Genomic DNA, 19,857 nt, shown 5'->3' with positions numbered 1-19,857 from the left:
ACATCTCCAAGTAAATGGAAAATGTTTGTATCAAAATCTGATTCATATAAAGGCATAGCAATACTTAAAAATTGTATTCCAGTCAAACTCTCTTTGAATAGGGAAATAAAAGAAGTTGCATCTGGTTCAGCATTTGAGTTAGCATGGCTGGAGGTGAGAGTGGATTGAGACTGAGACATTGACTGAGACATTGATTACAAAGTAATCCTGGTAATCTGAAAATTCTCTGAAAGATTTCAAGAATGGCTTTTTATGAGCTGTCTTGAGTGACCATCCATTTTGAAGGAGGAAGAAAATGAGGAAGAGGAGTTGGTTCCTTATTGCTGTGCAGTTAAAGGTGCTTTTTAAAGAACCAATGAAGAAATGTGCCTGTCCTGCAAGCTGTGGGAAAGAGCCTTAGCAGAGCACCATAGCTGCCAGTTCTTTTTGAATTGCTGATCTATTTTTGAGAGTCATGGGTCTTCTGAAAATAAGGGACTAGGCAGAGCAGAGGTGCTTCACCAATGGCCTGGATGGCACAGAAGGAGGAGGCAGCAGGATCCCACCTTGGTTTAAAAATGAAACAAAGAGCAGCAAAGACTTGAGGCTGCCCCGGTGTGAGCTGGAGTCTCCTGTGGAGCTGGCAGCAGGCTGCAGGGGAAGGGCAAGCTCATCTTTGGGAGGAGCCCCTGCCTTGCGTTCTAGAGAGCTGGTCAGGGTCCAGCTGAACAGGCAGTGGCTGACTTACATTACCATTGCCTCATCTCTGTACATTTTGTGGCTCTCAGCAGCATTTCTGTTCGCTTCTTTTCCATTTGGGGAATGGCTGAAATGACAACGTTTGTGCCCAGTTGGATCTGGACCGTGGAGATGATGTACATTAGTTACACACAAAATCTTCTCTGATTCCCATCCATCCAATGGGATAAAGCTCTTCCTTTTTCCTAATTCTTTACATTATGGTCCTTCAGAGTGATGGTTTTTCTGAATTTTGAAGACTTTTGATGTATTAATCTAATTTACAATCAGCTCCTATTCCTATAAATATAACCCCCCTCCATTTATTCCTTTTTCTTTTGGTGGAAGAGCATCTCTTTGTTTAGGATGTTGATGGAGACTGATTCTAGTCCCTTTTTATCCTTCTTACTCATCTCTGCCTTGGTCCTTTGATGTGATGCCCAGCTGAAGGTGCTTTGCATGTCAGCAAGGAGCAGCTTCAAAGCTGACACAGTGCAGAGGAGCCTGATGTCTCACCGCAGTCAGTCTGTCCTGGTTTTGTTCTGAATCTGAAAGTGTATTGTGAGCACAGTTCTGGTGTGTGCCTGGAATCTGCCTAGGTCAAAGTCATTAATTTAAATTTAGCCAAGTCATTTTGCCATCAGCCATACTTAGTGTATTTTTGGAAAATGAATGGTAAGAATTTGAAGAGAGCAAAGCAGCAGCTTCATAAGAAGTGGAGCTTTGTGAAAGGGAGACAAAAAATGGAATATTTGTGGTGAAAGTGATACAATGAAAACCAAATGCATATAAATCCTCTTCTAGGACAGGCACTTGATACTGCCTTTGCACCCATGACATCTTTATCAGGCTCTCTTCAACAGACCCTTCAGAGCTAAGGAGCTTTAGGAGCTGCAAATGAATCAAAACCACTCTTCTGAGATAAGCCTGCTGCAACTTGTCAGAGCTGTACAAAAGATTAGTTGCACCTTTTGGAAAAGTGTTTTGTCTTGTTCAAGAGTTTGAATAGTCCAGCTCTAAAAACTGATATTCAGGTATTTAATAGTGAAATACTGTGTAAGTAGTTATTCTTGTGTAGTGGCACTTCAGCAGGAGGTAGCTCTTTGTCAAATCTCTTGTATTATTTTTTTGCAGCAAACAAGATCCTCTAGAGATCTCTATTAGGGGTCAAACAGGAGCTATGGTACAGCAAAAAGTTGGCTCAGGGAGTTGCATGAACTGGGTTTTTTGTGTGTCTCACTTTATGATTGTTTCCAATACACTCTCATTATGTATGTAAATACAGCTGAATGATGAAATTAAATGTTTCTATTCCATTTGTAGTACATGCACTTCTACTCAAAGTGAAAAAGATTCCAGCAAAAATAATTATCCTTGTGATGTAAAACCAAAAGTATTAAACACTGATGACAAATCCAAGTCAAATCAGCTGTCTTGAATACTTGTACTGTGATTTGGAAATTCCTGTGGAAATATTAGTGCTTTATTTTATCATCTGAGCACTGTTTGATCACTGGAACACTCAGCAGCATTCTGCCTTCTGTGCTAGGGGGGACTCAAAAACAGCAAGCACGAATGTACCCTGTCCTCACAAGAGTACATCCATGAGCTGCGGTCTGGAATTTCAGATGAGAAACTTCTTAATTGCCTGGAGTCTTTGAGAGTGTCTCTAACCAGCAACCCAGTCAGGTAAGCAGAGCAATTTCTGCAGGAGTTTTCATCATGCTGTTTTTGCTGAGCAGGAGTTGTGGGCTTTGGGGTTTTTTGGGAAGCAGGGTCATTATGCTAATGCTTGTTGACAGGAGAGCAGTGTTCTCAGCACCCTGATCGGAGCAGTGAAATGCTTGCAGCTGTCTGCAGGATCTCCTCACCTTTCTCTGTGGCTTTCAGCAATTTGTACTTGTTGGAGCTGTTTGCCTTCATGGCTGATCAGATCTTTTGGGAAGTGAGACAAGAGTGGAGCCTGTGAAGGGATGCACAAGCAGAACAGAGATATGGCTTTGCAAGTTCTGCATTTGATTAAGAAATAAGTAAAAGCTTTTTTCTTTGGGTTTTTTTTCCAGCTGGGTTAACAATTTTGGACATGAAGGTCTTGGGCTCCTGTTGGATGCGTTGGAAAAGCTTCTGGACAAGAAACAGTAAGGACCTGGATCATTTGAAGGGAGGGATGGGGAGGTTGTGAGGATTTTCCTTATGTGATTTTCCCCTTTCTTTTCAAGGCAAGAAAGTATTGATAAGAAGAATCAACATAAACTTATCCAGTGCCTCAAAGCATTTATGAACAATAAAGTAAGTATTATTTTAAATTCACATATTTTATCATGTTTGGGTTTGAGTTCAACATGTATATAACATGGTAAATGTTGGAGAGGGGAGGAGAGCTTGTCTATCCAGTGCTTAACTCTTTGGGAATGTAGGTCTTAAACTTAGTGTAACTTCTGTTGAGAGTCTTCCTCATGAACCTTTCTGCATTTTTTCTTAGTTTTGTTAAATTATTGATTTGTGGAAGTAAAATATTTCATAAAGAGAGGATGATAGTATAAATTTAAGGTAAGTAAATTTGGAAGTTAATTACTTGGAAACTTAAAAAAAAGCTTTCCAAGTTCAGATTTCAATACTTATTTGTTAATATAATGTACTTTCTACCTGATTTAAATTGAGTAGGATTTGATATCTTTTTAGCTGCAGTTTTTAAGTTGGTAGGTCATGGTTAAAGGGTTAGGTTAAGTTGTATCTGATTTGTTTCTAATACAGGTTACTCAGGTTAACAGACTGAGTACCTTCTAGAAGCTGATGTGTGAAACTTGTAATTTTATTTTATTCATAGCAAAATCTGAAGTCTTATATTTGTGTATCTTCTCCAGCAAATAAAACTGCGTAAAAGTTACTTATAATTATTTTTGCTCAGTTTAGAAATGAAAGGGAGAAAAGCAGAGGTTTCATACTTCAGAGGTGTTTCAGTTATAGACATAAAATAAAACCTGACTTGTTTCTTGGTGGGGACTGATTTTACAAGGTCCTGAGGAGCTGAATCTCTATCAGGAGAATGCCTCAAATGCGTTCTGGGGACCCTGACCTGTGTCCCCAAGCAGTGAGGGCCAGGGGTTCATGGGGTTTTGGTGAGGTGCTGCCAAACCCCTCTGGGAGGGAGGAGCTGGGACAATCCCTCAGGATCTCAAGTTGGGGATGAATTTCCAAGCAAGCACAACCTTTTCACCAAGAGCTTTTTGTTTCTGCCAGTACGGTTTGCAAAGGATCCTAGGAGATGAAAGGAGCCTCTTGCTGCTGTCAAGAGCAATTGATCCAAAGCAACCCCACATGATGACTGAGACAGTGAAAATCCTTTCTGCTATCTGCATTGTTGGGGAGGAAAACATGTAAGTCAGATATTGAAGCTTTTTTGGTGCTTATGAGTTGTTAATTTGGACACAGGTGAGAAAACTTGTCAATGAAACAAATGTAACCTGACAAGTGTTTAATGTGGTTTAAAATTAAAGAGACTTCACCTGTTGTGTTGCCCTAATTCAGTATTAAATCAGAGAAAAGCAAATGAGCAGAGACCTACGCAGTGTGGCTGAAGTGGAAGGTGTGAAAGGACAAATCACCTCTACCACAGGAACCAGGAGTTTCCGTTTACAGATTTACAGCTGGGCTTTGGAACAGTTCAACTTGGAGTTATTTAGCACTTGCCCATGAGATTTTTAAAACAAAGATGATCACTTGGCATATGTTTGCTGTAAATTTCCCACTGTGTTTATTTACTGAAGGTTAAAATGGTTAAACTTCATGTCTTCTATGCAATAAATGGATTAAAACATTCTGATTCCTGAAAGGACAGTTGATTAGAATTTCCAGATGTAAAACACGTCCACTGTTATCAAGTGCGCAGTTTGCGAAGGGAGGGATTTTTTCTTCTCATTGGTTGTTTCATTGCTGAAATAATAATAGAGAGATTTAGTCTCCCCTTTTTTCTATTTCAACATTAACCTTGTAGACATTTATAACACTTGTTCTTGAGTTGTTTTCAGCTTCTGTAGATGAGTGCATTTAAACTCTGTGAGTGCACTAAGCCTTGAGTCGTGTGAGCATTGAGCTCAGTATGTTGGAAATGAGAGAGCTGGCTGTGCTGAGCTCTCCTGACAGTCTGCCTCTCTCTTAGGCTGGACAAGCTTTTAGGTGCTATAACCACTGCTGCCGAGAGGCACAACAGGGAGGAACGCTTCTCCCAGATCGTGGAGGGCCTGGAGAACCACGAGTTCATCCAGCTGCAGGTGAGTCTGTGTGTGTGTGTGCTTCAGGGAAAGGCTGAGCACTGTCTATGGCCTGGGGAGCTGTGATTCACACACATCTTCTAGTGCTGTTCATCAGTAAAAGAGGAGAAATAAATACAACTGGCCTACTGGTACTGGATTTTCTACTTGTTAGCTGGTGAGAGGCCAAGGAACTCACTTCCTGTCCCAAAAATAGGATTAAGAAATCTTGATCTTATAAAGAGAGTAATTGGTGATATTTCTTTCCTTGGATGCCAGGTGTAATGTTCAGGTGATAAATCTGGCCTAGTGCTGGTACTTTAGGCAGCAGTACCTGTGGCCTTTAAATATTCAGATTTATGCTAATTACGGCAGGGTTAGCATGGGGTGTGCCCATTTTTGGCAGGGTCCCTTTTGGGATGAGTGAAGTGCAGCAGGATATTATTGGTACTTTTGTCAACAAGGACTCTGCATTCCTGCTGTGTGTGCTCAATGTGTGCCTTTCACCAGCCATAGTGCCTCTCTGAGGGTGAGGTGAACCTACTGAGCTTTCAAAATTATTTTAATTAAGTAATCTGTGCCAGTGGTTGTTACTGTCATGACTTAGATCATGTTCATTGCTGCTTGTCCATGGATAGAGATAAATATTTTATGTTTACCAGAGTTTTGGTTGGCATTAAGATGTGAGCTTTTTTTAGTTGGGATTGGTTGGGTTTTTTTGTTACTGCCATTTTTGCATAGAGGCCAAGTGGCTGAATATCCTAATAAGAGATAACTTTGACTTATGGCCTTCTCATTGCACAGTAGTTATGCACATTTTGTACAAAAATTTATTTTTCAGCTACCTTGGCTGAAAGATATGGGAAAATACAGGCAGGGCAGGTATCCTTGGGATGCCTTTTTCCAGTCTTGGCTCAAATCCACATCAGCTGCAGCTGCCTTAATGCTGTGTTTACCATCAGCACCTCTTGTTTCAGAGCTGATGAGTTAATGATGGCCAATAAGCGTCTATAAATGATGTTCTAATCTTAATAGTGCTATCGCTGGAGAATCCATTCTGGAGTTGTCTCCCACTCCATGACCTTGTTGATTTAAGGCAAACAACAGCCACCACCCCCCACTGCTGCCAGCTCCCCTCCCCAAGCTCACTGCTACCCCAGTGAAGGCACCATTGCAAGACTCATTACCGTGGTTCTGACAAAATCCTTCTTTGCTGGGAATGTATTAGCACAAGCCATTAAGGCAGAGTCTCTCTGGCAGGAGCAATCAGAGCAGATGGCACCTCTTCTCTCTATTAATTTCAGATTGGACATGTGCTTTGGCTTGTTAAGTCATGTCATAGTAGTAAAATAACAAGAATCATTCAAGCAAGCATGATGATACTGCATTATCTGAAGATGCAGCTCTATCAAGAGAGTGCCTTTGAAAGGGTGTTTTAATAGAAATTTGAGACTCCATAAGGTGTTCTATTAAAGCTAAATAGTGAATGTAATTAAAACAGAAAGGTGCTTTTTATCTGATTTTTTTTCCTCTGCAGCTATTGATTTTTTTTGTCCTACTCTGAAGCTACTTCTATTTGCAGTTAACGTCTTTTACCAAACTTGCTATTTCCCTTGAGTCCCATTTTAGTCTTTTAAAGTGGATCAGCACTTTTGGTGTTGTGTTGTTGTCTACCTGTTTTCAAATAAATCAATTAAAGTGCACAGCTGTTCAATTAAAGCATTAGCCACTACCCTGAGACCAGGCATTTTGCACAAGGGCTCTGCAGGAATGGAAAAAACACCTGGTGATGTGGCTAATTTGGGTATGGGTGTTTGTTGGGTGGGTTTTAAGATGTTAGTTATTGTAGAAACAGTTTGCTTTCAGACTGGTGAATGCTGAGGAGAAACAAAGGGAGGCACAATGGGAAACTTCAGTTTGGGAATAACTAGGGCATGATTTTAGGGTGGGGGGCCCCTGGAAGTGTCCCAGGCCACATTGGACAGGGCTTGGGACACCCTGGGACAGTGGAAGGGGTCCCTGCCATGGCAGGGGTGGCACTGGGTGGGCTTTGAGGTCCCTTCCAGCTCAAACCAGTCAATGACATTACTCTGTAATGATCATTCATGTGGTACTCCTTTGATACAGTGGAAGCATCCTGATATGGAAACAGAGAAAATTTGATGGTGCTAAAATAAACCCAAGTGTTGCATGTGTGCTGCATAAGAAATAATTTCCGTCTTTTTGGTTTTATAAATCAACTGAAGCAGTGACTGAAGTATTGATTTCCATTCTGTGTTTCTGATTGCAGGTGGCATGTATGCAGCTCATCAATGCCCTTGTTACATCTCCTGAGGACCTTGACTTCAGGATACACTTGAGAAATGAGTTTTTACGTTGTGGCCTGAAGAAAATATTGCCTGTGAGTGCCTTGTATGCAGGAGTTGGTCACTGTCCACCGTGAATGCTGCAGATAAGCAAACTGTTTAACCAGGACAGCAGATGGGAAGGATTTGGGGGAGCAGAGGGTCAGATTATCAGCCCAAATCTGCTTCAGCCTGCAGAGTTACAAATTCAGATTCCCATGAGCTGCAAAATAGTAGTTGAAACAAGTCAATATATTAGAAATTAATTGAGGGTAGCCAAATGCTGCATAATGAGCTCAAAGCACATGCAGTCAATGTGAATCTGGCTGTGGAACCAGATTCACATTCTTTGTATGTGCTGTTCCTGTTGTTTTCTGTGAAATCTGGTTTTCTTTTATCTGCCTGCTGAGAATGCATTGGGACATTTTAAAGAAAAATCAAATCAGAAATTCATTCTGAGGCTGCATGTCTGTCTTCATGCAGCTGCACAGACAGGAATATTTCTGACTTGGGTGAGATTTGTATCTCTTAGCCAAGAAACCATTCTGATGCTTGCATCAAAAATAGGTGTACTTAAGGTATTCATCACTTAGAAAAGAGAGAAAAACTGGAGTACCTGCTTATGTTTGTCTGAAACAATTTATTCTGCTATGACTTTTAAGGTGAGAAATTTCAAATTGTCCATTTGTCAGAAACAAAAACTTCCATTTTTGGCTCATTCAGCCTTGAGACACTTTCTGATGTGTGATGTTATTTTTTCTTAGGGATATTTTTAGGTTTATATCATGTAGATAGATTAATATGATCTAGTGACTTTATTTGCTGTGGAACATCTGAACAAATCTTTTTACACTTGTTTAAACTTCTTAACCTCATGCCAATTAATGTTTTGAAATATACCTATTGTGGTTTTGTAATGGAATTTTGACATTAACAAACAGGAACTGCTGTGTCCCATTAAGAGAAATGGATTCAATTGGAAGTTTTCTTGGTTGTTCTGTAGCCCATACCTGCTCTGTGAGCTGATGTTTTGCCCTTAGTTTTTCTCAGTTGAATCATTATAATAAAAAAGCCCAGGTACTGAATTGAATCTTGTTGCTGTTCTAAAGGTTGATGTCTTACATTTCATCGCAGTGCAGTCCTTCAAGGGGGGAATTTTTGCTTTAAAAAAGGGAAAATTAAGATATACTTTACCTTGAAAAACAGGCCTTGAAAGATAAGGAAAATGAAGAGCTTGATATTCAGCTGAGGGTGTTTGATGAGAACAAAGATGAAGACCACTTTGAACTGTCACATCGTCTCAATGACATCAAAGCTGAAATGGAATATCCTTTAAGGAAATGCTGTTCTAACTTGTGTTGTTTCAGAACTTTATTAAATGGAAATTACAGTGCTCTATGTGCAGGTTATTTGTCTCAGTTGTATGTCTTACCAGGGGCTTTGTCAAGCAGATTTCTCTCCAGTTGCTTTTTTTGTTGGAAAATATTTGGATAATTAGTGCTTAAATTTGCATGTCAAATGTAAGTCATTGGGAACTGAATTAATTTTTCAAAAATAACATTTATTAAGCTAAACTCTGTCTCATAATACATCAAGAGATAAAATTATACCCGTGGAAGATCATAAGTTTGAAGAAAAATGAGTTTTGATAGTAAAAGGAACAAAATTTCTTGTAGGTTCTGAAGCACTACAGATGTGTGCCTTTTCTAGCTGTGAAGGAGCAGGAAATTTCAAGTTCCCTAAGTTCAGAACGGCTGCTTGCAGGTTTTAGGAGGAAGCAGGGGGAGGTAGAGGCAATCAGTGGGAGGACTGTAAAATGCCCTGCAATGTTGTTGCTGTGCAGAACAGGTCATTACAAACAGGGGTCATCTCTAGGAAATGACAAAGATTGCCCAGTGTGTGTTGACCAACAGCCTGGCTGAGCTCAGAGTGGGAACAAAGCTTTGTGTGAAATGTTTTTACAGGATTCTAAAACATGAAGTCTATATCTGATTGTTCTGATTTAATAATGAAACATTTCCTAATTGATAAACAGGGCACAGAAATTCTGTGCGCAGTCTTAGTGAGAAATAGTATTTGCTGCTAAGGATAGGAGCTCAAAGTGTGGAGGGGTTTTGCTTGAAAAATAAGGGAACTGTCTGGGGAGCTGTGTTTGGGTGGGGTGGCTGTTCTGACTGCAGTGGGGTTTTTTGGGATTTTGTTTGTTATTAAAATTGTTTTTTTAAATAGTGCTTTTTTCTTAACAATGCTTGCACTGATGTGAGCGAAGTATTTCACCTGCTGTACAATATGGTGAAAGATACTTCTTCTGAAAATTACTTCCTGTCAATTCTCCAGCATTTCCTGCTGATCAGGAACGATTACTATGTCCGGTGAGAGCAGCTGCCAGGCTGGGCTTTTGGGGGGAGCAGGGGCAAGAAGAGAAATGAAGACCCTGCTAAACTGAGGCAGCTCATGCCTACAGAGCCACTCTTTGAGGCTGATGTGTTGTTTTCCTTTTTGTTCCATGTTAGTATTAAAAAGGTCTTGGTAAATATAATTGTGTTTATTTCAAAGACTTGAAGCTTAGTCTAACACCCTCATCCCAAAAACCTCTTATTTGTTGGGTACTTTTTCTTTATTCAAGTTTGATATATTCATTGCTTCAAAGAACATGGAAGTTGTGCAACTGAGAATTGAAAATACTCCCTTGTGCCTTGAATCTCCTCTTTTCAGTGTGAACTTCTCTTATGTGCAGCTCAGTGTCATAGCAAGGTCGAGGCATCCCATCCAAAATATTTACAAATAACAGTTTGAACTTGGTGCTTCTTCTGGCACCTGTAGAACTCAGATATTAGGAGTTAGTTGCCCCCTTTCCCCAACTGCAGAAAGTCTTGTTCATGTTCTTACTGTCTTGTAAATGTTTCCTGTTTCAGACCTCAGTATTACAAGATCATAGAAGAATGTGTGTCTCAGATAGTGCTGCACTGCAGTGGCATGGACCCAGATTTTAAATACAGAGGAAGGATGGACATCAATTTTACACATCTTGTTGGTTTGTACTCTTTGAGCAGTTTGACCTTGTTTTTCTTTGTATTCTTCTGTTTAGACTTGCACTGGCTGGGAATTTTGTCATATTCTGGAAATATGCATGTAAGCTACAGGTGTGCTGGTGGAGTACCAGCCCAAATGCTGTACCCTTTAATGAAATGAGACAGGGTCAGAAAAATAAATGCCTGTTGCTTTTGTGTCATGGGCTTACAGGGAAATGATGGCTGGAAGCACCTCAGAGCTGTGATGTGTGTGACTTGATTTGTGTGTGGTATTTTATTTAAATTCTAGATGCCTGTGTGGACAAGGCTAAAGTAGAAGAGAGTGAAAAGAAAGCAGCAGAATTTTCCAGGAAGGTAAGTCCTGCTCATGGTGTGGAACAGAATCACGACAGGAACACAATCAGCTTGTTTCTCAGCTGAAAGTGGGAAATAGTGACTCTCACAATTCCACTTGTTGGTCTCCTGTCCTGAAATAATCATAATTAAATAACTTAAGTATGGGTATAAGCTTAAAGAAATGAATAAATGTGCTATTTTAGCTGCAGTAGTACTGAAGTTCTGGTATTATGGAGGTGTGTATTGAAGTAATTCCAAATTTTGGTGTTTTTTGCTGCTCTGGTCTAAGTAGGCATTTTCAGCCAAACGGCAAAACATGTTCTTGAACATGATGATTGCTGGTTTAATTTTTAATGAATTTAAGCTGGGTGCAATAGATGTGTACTTGAGTTTGGTTTGAGAAGTCTGCAGTGTTCTCTTGGAGGGAAGAACCTGATCTGAGTAGCTGGGTCTGGGTGGCTCTCTGTCATTGACTTGTTGATGGAAAAAATTTTGGTGCTAAAAGTGAACATGTTAGAGAGAAAAATGCTGCTAAAAGGATTAAAATTGCATAATTGCTGCAGCTCTGATGTTGTTCAAAGAATTCTTGCCAGTGTAGGCTCTGGTGTGGCCATAACTGGACTAACTCTGCTGTGCTGGTTAAATCTTGACAGTTTGATGAAGAGTTCACAGCTCGGCAAGAGGCACAAGCAGAGCTGCAGAAACGAGAGGAGAAAATCAAAGAACTTGAATCAGAAGTCAAACAGCTCCGGACCCAGGTAATAAAATAATGTCACATTAAGTTCCACAGCTGAGTGAGGTTTTTTTGGTGGAGGAGTTGAGAAGAAATTGCCCCTGAATAACTTGTCTGTCTGGAGTTTGGAATGTCTGGTAAAGGTGTACTGATTTGTTTGGCAGCCAGCATAAGTTACTAAGGATAGTTAATCTTGCATCCAGTCTGTTTTTTTTTTTTATGCAGGTATTTGTCTAGCTTTCACATTGCTCCTTCTGTGTGTGTTGCAGAAATTTTTGTTTTGGAAGTGTTTATTTTTAAAGGCTTTTGGTTTTATATGTAGTTTTTACTCTTACAGTTTTTATATAAAGCCTTTTTTATTTTTTACACCAGCTTTATGATTTAGACAGGTCATTTATACCTTTTGGGAACTAACAGATATTATAATTTAGTGCTTTTGCCTCAGTCTGGCTTATTTTCTTCTCCTTCAATGCTAGACAAGGTCTGCCTTTTTGTCTTTGTTTTCTGCCTTAAAGCCTGTGATCTCACTTCCTACTTGGGCACTAAGGTGGAGACTCAAACACTCCTGTTCTTACTTCCTTCTTGCCAATTTTTGTGTTTGTTACAAATTCCTACAAGCCAGTGTTCCACTGAAATGTGACAAATGTTTTAATGAGTTCTCCAGCAATTGTTGCATTATAACTTGTGAGCAAAGAAACACATTGTGTCTTGTGCAAAATAAAAAATGTACTTTTAGTCTAATTAATTGTTAATCCTGTGTTATTGATTCTAACACAGTTCAGATTATCCAGACATGTCAGGGCATTCACAGTAATGCTGACCACTGGTTAATTAACCATGTAATTCTGGGATCTGTTCCCTTTTCTGGTGTTATGCTCCCCACAGAATTTGATGACACTTATTTTTAGCTGCACTCACCCCTCTGATGGTTTGACATGCTGCTGTTTCTCTTCCTTATTAATTAGTACGAACTTATTAGAATGGATATTGTGATGGCTCTTTCTTCCTCTCACCAAAGAAGCACCCTCAGACAGGTCCAAAAGACAGCAGGACAGGTTGTTGCACACCCTTCACCCCTCCAGATGTCAGAGTAGCTCTGAACAACTGTGGCCTCTTCCACTGCACCAGCTGCTCCACCCATTGCTGGGGAAGCTCTCCCAGCAGCAGATGAGTGTTGTTAAAATTCACCATGGGTATTCTCATCTCTGCTGCCCCAGCTTGCTGGGGTGTCCTAAGTGGGATAAATGTTTTGTGCGTTGGTAAGAAATAAAATGCTGTTCTGTTCACTTAAATGTTACTGCTACTATTAAATTTTCTTTAAAATTGAAACAATTTGTTTTGATAAAAATGCTAGGTTATTCAGTTTACTTGGCAGCTTTATGGTACGTGGGATAATCTATTGTTATTGTTTCTCATTTAAATAGGAGAACAGTTGCATTTCTCACTTTCTTGAGATGCAGTTGGCTAAAAACCATCCTGGTTGGTTCAGCTTCATATCAAACTGCCTGGTGTCACTGATGAAGGGAATTCCTCTGTTCTGTTCCAGGGTCCAGGCCTGACAGAAGCCCCAGCAATACCAGCCCACCCAAGTGAGAACGTCCCACCATCTCCAGCGCCCTCACTCCCTGGTGGAGCCATCCCTCCTCCTCCTCCCCTCCCTGGTGCAGGAACGATTCCTCCTCCATTGCCTGGTGGAGCAACAATTCCTCCACCCCCTCCCCTGCCTGGTGGAGTAACAATTCCTCCACCCCCTCCCCTGCCAGGTGGAGCAACAATTCCCCCACCCCCTCCCCTGCCAGGCGGAGCAACAATCCCTCCTCCTCCTCCCTTACCTGGTGCATCCCTTCCTCCCCCTCCCCTGCCCGGTGCAGCCATCCCAGCTCCCCCTCCCCTGCCGGGTGTGCCCCCCGCGCCCCCTCTGCCCGGGGGAGCAGGGCCTCCTCCTCCTCCCCCTCTGCCTGGAGGGGCAGGGCTGCCTCCTCCTCCTCCTCCTCTGCCCGGGGGAGCGATCCCTCCCCCGCCGCCTTTCGGGGGGCCCCCAATGCCTCCCCCCCTGGGAGGGGCCCCCTTTGCCCCCTTCCCGATGGTGCCGGCGCTGCCCCACGGGATGAAGGAGAAGAAGAAGTATAAGCTGGAAGTGTCCATGAAGAGAATCAACTGGTCGAAGGTATGCCTGAGGCGTGGGAAGATGATGTTCCTTCCTCTCCTGCACTGCACTGATAGGCTTGGTACCACGTTGTGATGTTTTAAATCTCATTCATCTTGGCAGAGCTCATTGTGGTGCCCAGTGCCCCAGGAAGGCAGCTAACCCCAGTCATTGTTGGTACCAAGTGTCTCAGGGAGTCAGTTTAATTCCAGTCATTGTGCCCAGTGTCCCAGGAAGGCAGCTAACCCCAGTCATTGTTGGTACCAAGTGTCTCAGGGAGTCAGTTTAATTCCAGTCATTGTGGTGCCCAGTGTCCCAGGAAGGCAGCTTACCCCAGTCATTGTGGTGCCCAGTGTCCCAGGAAGGCAGCTAACCCCAGTCATTGTTGGTACCAAGTGTCTCAGGGAGTCAGTTTAATTCCAGTCATTGTGCCCAGTGTCCCAGGAAGGCAGCTAACCCCAGTCATTGTTGGTACCAAGTGTCTCAGGGAGTCAGTTTAATTCCAGTCATTGTGCCCAGTGTCCCAGGAAGGCAGCTTACCCCAGTCATTGTGGTGCCCAGTGTCTCAGGGAGTCAGTTTAATTCCAGTCATTGTGGTGCCCAGTGTCCCAGGAAGGCAGCTTACTTCCAGTGCCTTGTCTCAGCTGCAGTGAACATCCCTCAAGCTGTATAAAAATATACCTCTATCTTCAAACTGTTTTAAAGCGGCTTTCACGTACCTAGCAAAGCAAACCAACTGAAGCTTTTTAAATTCGTGATGTTTGGTGTTGCTGTGAGTTCAGGAATTGCTGATATCAGGTCTTAGTGTTACTTGTTGATTATTTATCCCAGGTATTTATTGTTCTCAGTGATGTGCTGGAGCAGGGCTGTGGCCACTGGGAGGAGCCATGGGGCTGCTCAAGGGAAGGGTTTGGGCATCATGAGCTTCCAGTGGCTTAGCTTGATTGTATTTAATCACATTTCATTTTTAAAATCGTCTTAGAATCGAAGCATTACTTGAGCAGTGAAGTTCAAGCACAATCTGATTTGCAGGTGAACCCTTATATCAGTTCCCAGTTATTCCTTGGCTCTCAGTATATCCAGTCCCTCTAACAGGAGAAGTTACACAAAAATCCAGGTGTGTGCTGGGGTGTGATGTTTAAAAACCCCTTTTTGATCAGTGTAGCCACTGCTCCTTCCATATAAAGAAAATTTATGTGGTCTACTAGATAATTGGATCTGTTATCAAGACTAAATCATTGCATCCTACAGTTGTGGTTGGTAGTTTTTTAGTGGTATGAAAAATGACAGATATGTTGATGTTTGGTGTAGGAAAAAGTACCAAAATCACCAAATCATGAAGGCAAATGAAAGGACTTTTATATATTCCATGCTGGGTGGTTCATCTAAATTTTGAGTAATCAAAAGACTTTGAGGTAACAAAACAGCAGCATAATCCCACCAACCTTGGAGGAGGAATCCAGCAGGCTGAGAGAGAGCCTGTGTGGAAATGTGTGGCATGCCAATTTATAGTTTCTTTTGGCAGATGAATTAATGCTTCAATGATTTCAAATGATTTCAAAATATTTGGAGATGTGCTTAGACAATCTGAAAGTGTATCTGGTGGCCACAGTTTGAAAACAGGCTTTCCATATTTAACTAGACTGATATTGAACAGCCTGCCATGTTTTCAGAGTATTAATTTAAATAAATTTTAGAATCAATTTGAAAATCCTTACTTTTTCTGTAATTCTGATAAAATAATTGCCTAAAAAGAGAAATGATAACTTTTCTCCATCATGAGAGGAGGAATTAAATGTCTTGGGGAGAAAGGATGGATCAGGATGCTCTGCAGGAGTTTTGGAGCTGTGGGACATAGACTGCTGTCCTGTAAGCACAGAGAAAAGCAAGCTTTTATTGTATAACACATATTGGTAATTGCAGCCAATTTCATTGTGATCAGTTCCATTGGGGAGTTTGTAGGAATAATTTCTGAAGTGTCTGTGTGAACACTGGCTGTGACAATGGAAGGAACTGCAGATGGACGCTTTGCTAAAGTGCTCTGGGAACAGTGCCAGAGATCCCCTGCCTGCTGAGAAAGTGCAAAGTCTGTTTGATCATCACTTTTAAGGAGCCATCATTTGAGGAATAAAATTCTTACTGTTTAATTTAGTCCCTTTTGCTGTAACTGTCTTCCCCATTAGTGTTGGATTAAGGTAGTTTTTTAAAATGTCTTCCCTGGAGCTGCTGGTAAAGCAGGGTTGGAAGGTGGAGGACCAGGATGTTGCAGGGAAATTGGAGTGAAGCTGACAAATGCAGCATTGCTGAATTCCCTGCATATCATCTTGAAGTTAAATAGCCCTTGGAAATTATGTTCATTTAAAGAAATTTATAAACAATAATAATGTGCTCAAAGCTGTTAGAGAAGCATATTTTGAAAACAGAACAGCAGTTCTGAGTCATACATGAAGAGTCAAGTTGTCATTTGCTTCTGTATTGCAGAGCATTTTCCTCTTTGGTGCAGCCCAGAGAGCTCAGCCTCAGTCTCTGCCAGGTCCCCGTGGCCACTTCATTTCCTGATAAACTGTTCCACACAGTTCTCAGGTAGCAGCAAAAAGAGTTTGGGAACTCTCTGGAAAGTCATCAAGAGAGAGCTAGAACACTTTCAGAGCCAGCTGCTGTTGTTAGTTCTGTGTGGAGAACTTGCTGAGTGGGAGAAGTACAGTAAAGCCATTTGTGGGCAGCTCAGCTCACCGTGCCTGTGCAGGAACAGCAGGGACGGAACATTCCAGAACGGGGCTGAGCTTCCTCAGCCCAGTTCTCACAGAGGTTCTGTAGCACTTGTTTTACCTTGGCTGTTGGAAACACTCCTGTTTTCCTTGCAGATTGAGCCTCAAGAAATAGGAGAAAACAGCTTTTGGGTAAAAGCTGAAGAAGATAAATTTGAGGACCCGGAGCTGTTTGCAAAATTGGCACTTACCTTTGGAACCCAAATGAAAGGTACATTCTTACTTTGCTCTTTATTTTGCTTTTATTAAGTTTAAAACTGTGTAATGGCAGTTTCTTTTATGCTTTGTGCAATACCATGGAATCCATTTGATGGTTTTATAGCAGGAAGATGATTTAAAACATATATTAAGCATAACAGTCTATTACAAGAATTGCTCCCCCTTCACTTTACAGCATGAGGGGAGGAACCTTTTTTGCAATAATACCTTTTAAAAGTGCACTGTATGTTGCAGACAGATTTGAGTTTTCTTTTAATGGAATTATAATTAAATTTAAAATTCGGATCCTAAAATCATGTTTATTTGCATTATTAGTCCTAGCTGAGAATTTCTGGAATAAGAGCAGCAGTTTTTGCTAAGCCAGTGTTAAAAAAGATTAATTCAGGAAGGGCTCTCAGAGGACTGTAATGAACTATTTCTTGAGTAGATTCCTTGAATTATTTTTGAATATGGTTTTTTTTCTGTGTCCTTTTGAAACCTCTTCAAAGAGTTGGTCATGGCTGTGTTTTTCATAAGATAGTTTCATATTCCTTTCAGTAGTCAGTGAATTTAAACCATTAGAATTCTCTTTTTCCAGCACACCTTGGAAGCACTTTCTGGTCCAAATGTTCAGCTATTCCATGCAGTAATTCAAAAGCATCATTTGCAGTAATTTATCCTTTTTTCTATGCCCAAGTTGGATTGACTCTTGGTTCCTAGCACTGCAGGGAGGGTAAAATGCTGTGGAGCTGGTCACTTTGGTGTGGCAGGAAGGAATGCCCAGCAGCAGATGACAGAATGGCATGAGCCCCTCCTAAATGAAAAGGACAAGCTTCTGCCTTGAGCTGAATTCTTGCACCAGAAATCTGAAGAAATGTTTCAGAATTCCTGAAAAGCTTCTTCGTTAAAAATGCTGAAAAAACCCTCTTGAAATGTTGACATAGCTGACAGTTTGCGTGAGAAGAAATTCTTGTTGACATAGTTGCACAGCTGTAAAACAGGGAACAGCAGCAGCTCCTCCAATAGCTTGGTGTGCTGATAGCCTTGCAGATATTTCCCCTTGTTTAGTTCTCAGTTAATGGCTGTAGAAAACAAGATGCCATAGCAAAGGATGCACATTAAAAATGCTGCTGCACAGTACTCAGGATGTGAAAATCGTACTTGGCTGACTCCTGCAGAAAGGAGGAGTTGTCTGTCTGATTTCAAGGTTTTTTTAAACTTGAGAACCTGCTGGAAGTCAAAAAGACTCTTGGAGCATTTGGTTGCAGCACAGATCCAAAGAATTGCATGCCAGAAGCAACTTTTCCTGCAGCTGCCATCTGCAAAGGGAACTATGGATTGATGTTCACTGTTCTTCCTCCCCTTTGTCCTTAAGCAGCTCCATGATGTCCCAAATGCTGAATTCAGGCATCATCTGGGATCAGATTTCCCTCTTGCTTTATTCCATTTCATGAGTACATTACAGGCGAGTGATAAAAAGCCAAATAGAAATGCATGTGATATTGTCCCAGGAGCACAGTCAGCATGTAAAACAAACAAAGGGATGAGTGGAAGCAAACTGACAATTGCCAAAAGCAGTTTGGATGACTTAGTGTTTACTGTTTTGTGTTCTGTGGAGTTTTGGAATGCCACTGGGAATGGTAACTGAAGTAAAAGCTATGGTAGTGTGCACATTTATTAAAACTTTGTGATTCCCTGTAAGTTGTAGCACTGAAATTTGATTAAACCTCTGAATGCTATTCATGATTCTTTGCTACAATGAGAAAGACGCGATGAATTTTTCTCATGTAACATAGTTTTGGTTTAAGATACTCCAGAAATGACTCAATGTTGCTGTCACTGAGCTGCCAGCTGCTGTTTGAGTGCTGTCTGCTTTACAGAAGTGCAGCCAGAGCTGAGGGGCTGTGGTACTTCTGGGGAGAAATGTTGTTGTGAAGTTGAACAATAACTTTTGCATGTTATATTATTAATGCAATGTAGTTATACATCTCAGGAAACCTGGGCTACTGCCTTTTGATGGAGTTGGGGCCGTGTATGATTTAATTCTGTAGAATGTCCTAAAACCCTTGACAACTGAAATTAACAGTTTAAAATACTGGTGTTCTTGTCAAGAACCAAATGATCTTTGAAATAATTTAAGCAGGTCATTTTATGGCAAGCACTCTTTTACCAAACTTTGCCTTTATCCCTGATACGAAATTTTCTCTCTGGCCACCAGCAGAAGGGAGGGCAGCAGCAGCACTGCCATGTCTTCAGTGCTTGCTGGAATATGATGTCAAAAAGCTCCTGTTTGATTCATGGATGTTAAATCCCATAGAATTGAATGTGGAGTGTCTCCTAACAGGGCAGGTCAGGGCTGCAGTGCTGTGATTTGCAGCCAGGCTGTGACACATCCCATCCTCAGGACTGGGACAATGCTCAGGGCTGGGCCTGCTGCTCTCCAAGTCATTCCTCACTGTTTGATTGATGGTCTAATTGCAAAACACTGCAAAGCAAGTTAATGCCTTCTCCCTAAAGGATCATGTTAATTTCTGCCTCTTGTAGTTTAGGTTGTGTATTTTGCCAGTCAAGAATGATAGTAGTGCTCTGAAGAAATTAATTATGTGTACAGTAGGTCTGTAAAGGTAGTAATTAGTACATAATAGTCTGTAACTACTGGGATTGTTCCAATGCAGAATTCATTATCCATCCAGCTTGCCTCAAGGGAAAACTTCTTCATCAGGGTTCTGTTGCTTTACAATTAGACTTTTAAAATATGATTCAACAATCATTTTCATATGTTTTCAAAACTGAAGTGAGGTCTTAATAGCTCAGTGGTATTTTCCACATTATGGGAATTTGAGTGGGAAGGGACAGGAGAAAAGACAAACTTCCATGTAAGCTGTAATGAGCAAAACATGAACAAAATGTTCAGGTTTTGATTTTATATGGATAATGTATAGAATATGTATATAAATAATGTGTATAATGTGTATATAATGTATATAAAGAGTATATGGTAGGTCAGTGCACCATTCAACTTGAAGGAAATTCTTTGCATTCGTTTGCATTTGGGACTTATAAATACAAGGAACAGCAATTAGTACTTTTAGAAAATGGCTTTGAATTTGCTATGCTGAGAAGCCCAGATCTAATTCATCAGAGAACTTCAACATTTGAGGCTTTCAGTGGATCCAGATTTCCTGTGAGGCAGCTGCATCTGTAGGTGTGAGGCAGCAGGACTCAGCTGATGCAGAAATCTCTGTTTTGTGTGGCTGTGTTGCACTGGCTCAGCTTCCTGCGCTGCTTTGGCAACAGAAAAAGGAAGAGAAACCTCTGAACTGCCCAGGAAT

General features: G+C 41.2%; 1 protein-coding gene across 4 annotated transcripts in view; it reads left to right on the top strand.

The window, feature by feature from the left end:
• Window positions 1–19,857, top strand: part of DIAPH2 (diaphanous related formin 2) — a 171,291-nt gene that overhangs the window by 24,839 nt on the left and 126,595 nt on the right. For all 4 annotated transcript variants that reach the window (XM_059483044.1, XM_059483043.1, XM_059483041.1 and 1 more), the window contains 13 exons: window positions 2,267–2,406; window positions 2,781–2,855; window positions 2,937–3,006; window positions 3,958–4,094; window positions 4,877–4,988; window positions 7,258–7,368; window positions 8,519–8,637; window positions 9,568–9,684; window positions 10,228–10,346; window positions 10,634–10,698; window positions 11,334–11,438; window positions 12,960–13,580; window positions 16,424–16,538. In XM_059483044.1, the coding sequence (XP_059339027.1) occupies window positions 2,267–2,406; window positions 2,781–2,855; window positions 2,937–3,006; window positions 3,958–4,094; window positions 4,877–4,988; window positions 7,258–7,368; window positions 8,519–8,637; window positions 9,568–9,684; window positions 10,228–10,346; window positions 10,634–10,698; window positions 11,334–11,438; window positions 12,960–13,580; window positions 16,424–16,538 (1,906 nt within the window). The remainder of the gene's footprint in view (window positions 1–2,266; window positions 2,407–2,780; window positions 2,856–2,936; window positions 3,007–3,957; window positions 4,095–4,876; window positions 4,989–7,257; window positions 7,369–8,518; window positions 8,638–9,567; window positions 9,685–10,227; window positions 10,347–10,633; window positions 10,699–11,333; window positions 11,439–12,959; window positions 13,581–16,423; window positions 16,539–19,857) is intronic.

Source organism: Ammospiza nelsoni, chromosome 15, assembly GCF_027579445.1.
Source record: "Ammospiza nelsoni isolate bAmmNel1 chromosome 15, bAmmNel1.pri, whole genome shotgun sequence".
NCBI classification, from domain to species: Eukaryota; Metazoa; Chordata; class Aves; order Passeriformes; family Passerellidae; genus Ammospiza; species Ammospiza nelsoni.
The sequence above is the reverse complement of the archived record's forward strand: the minus strand, read 5'-3'. Positions and strand labels throughout refer to the sequence as shown.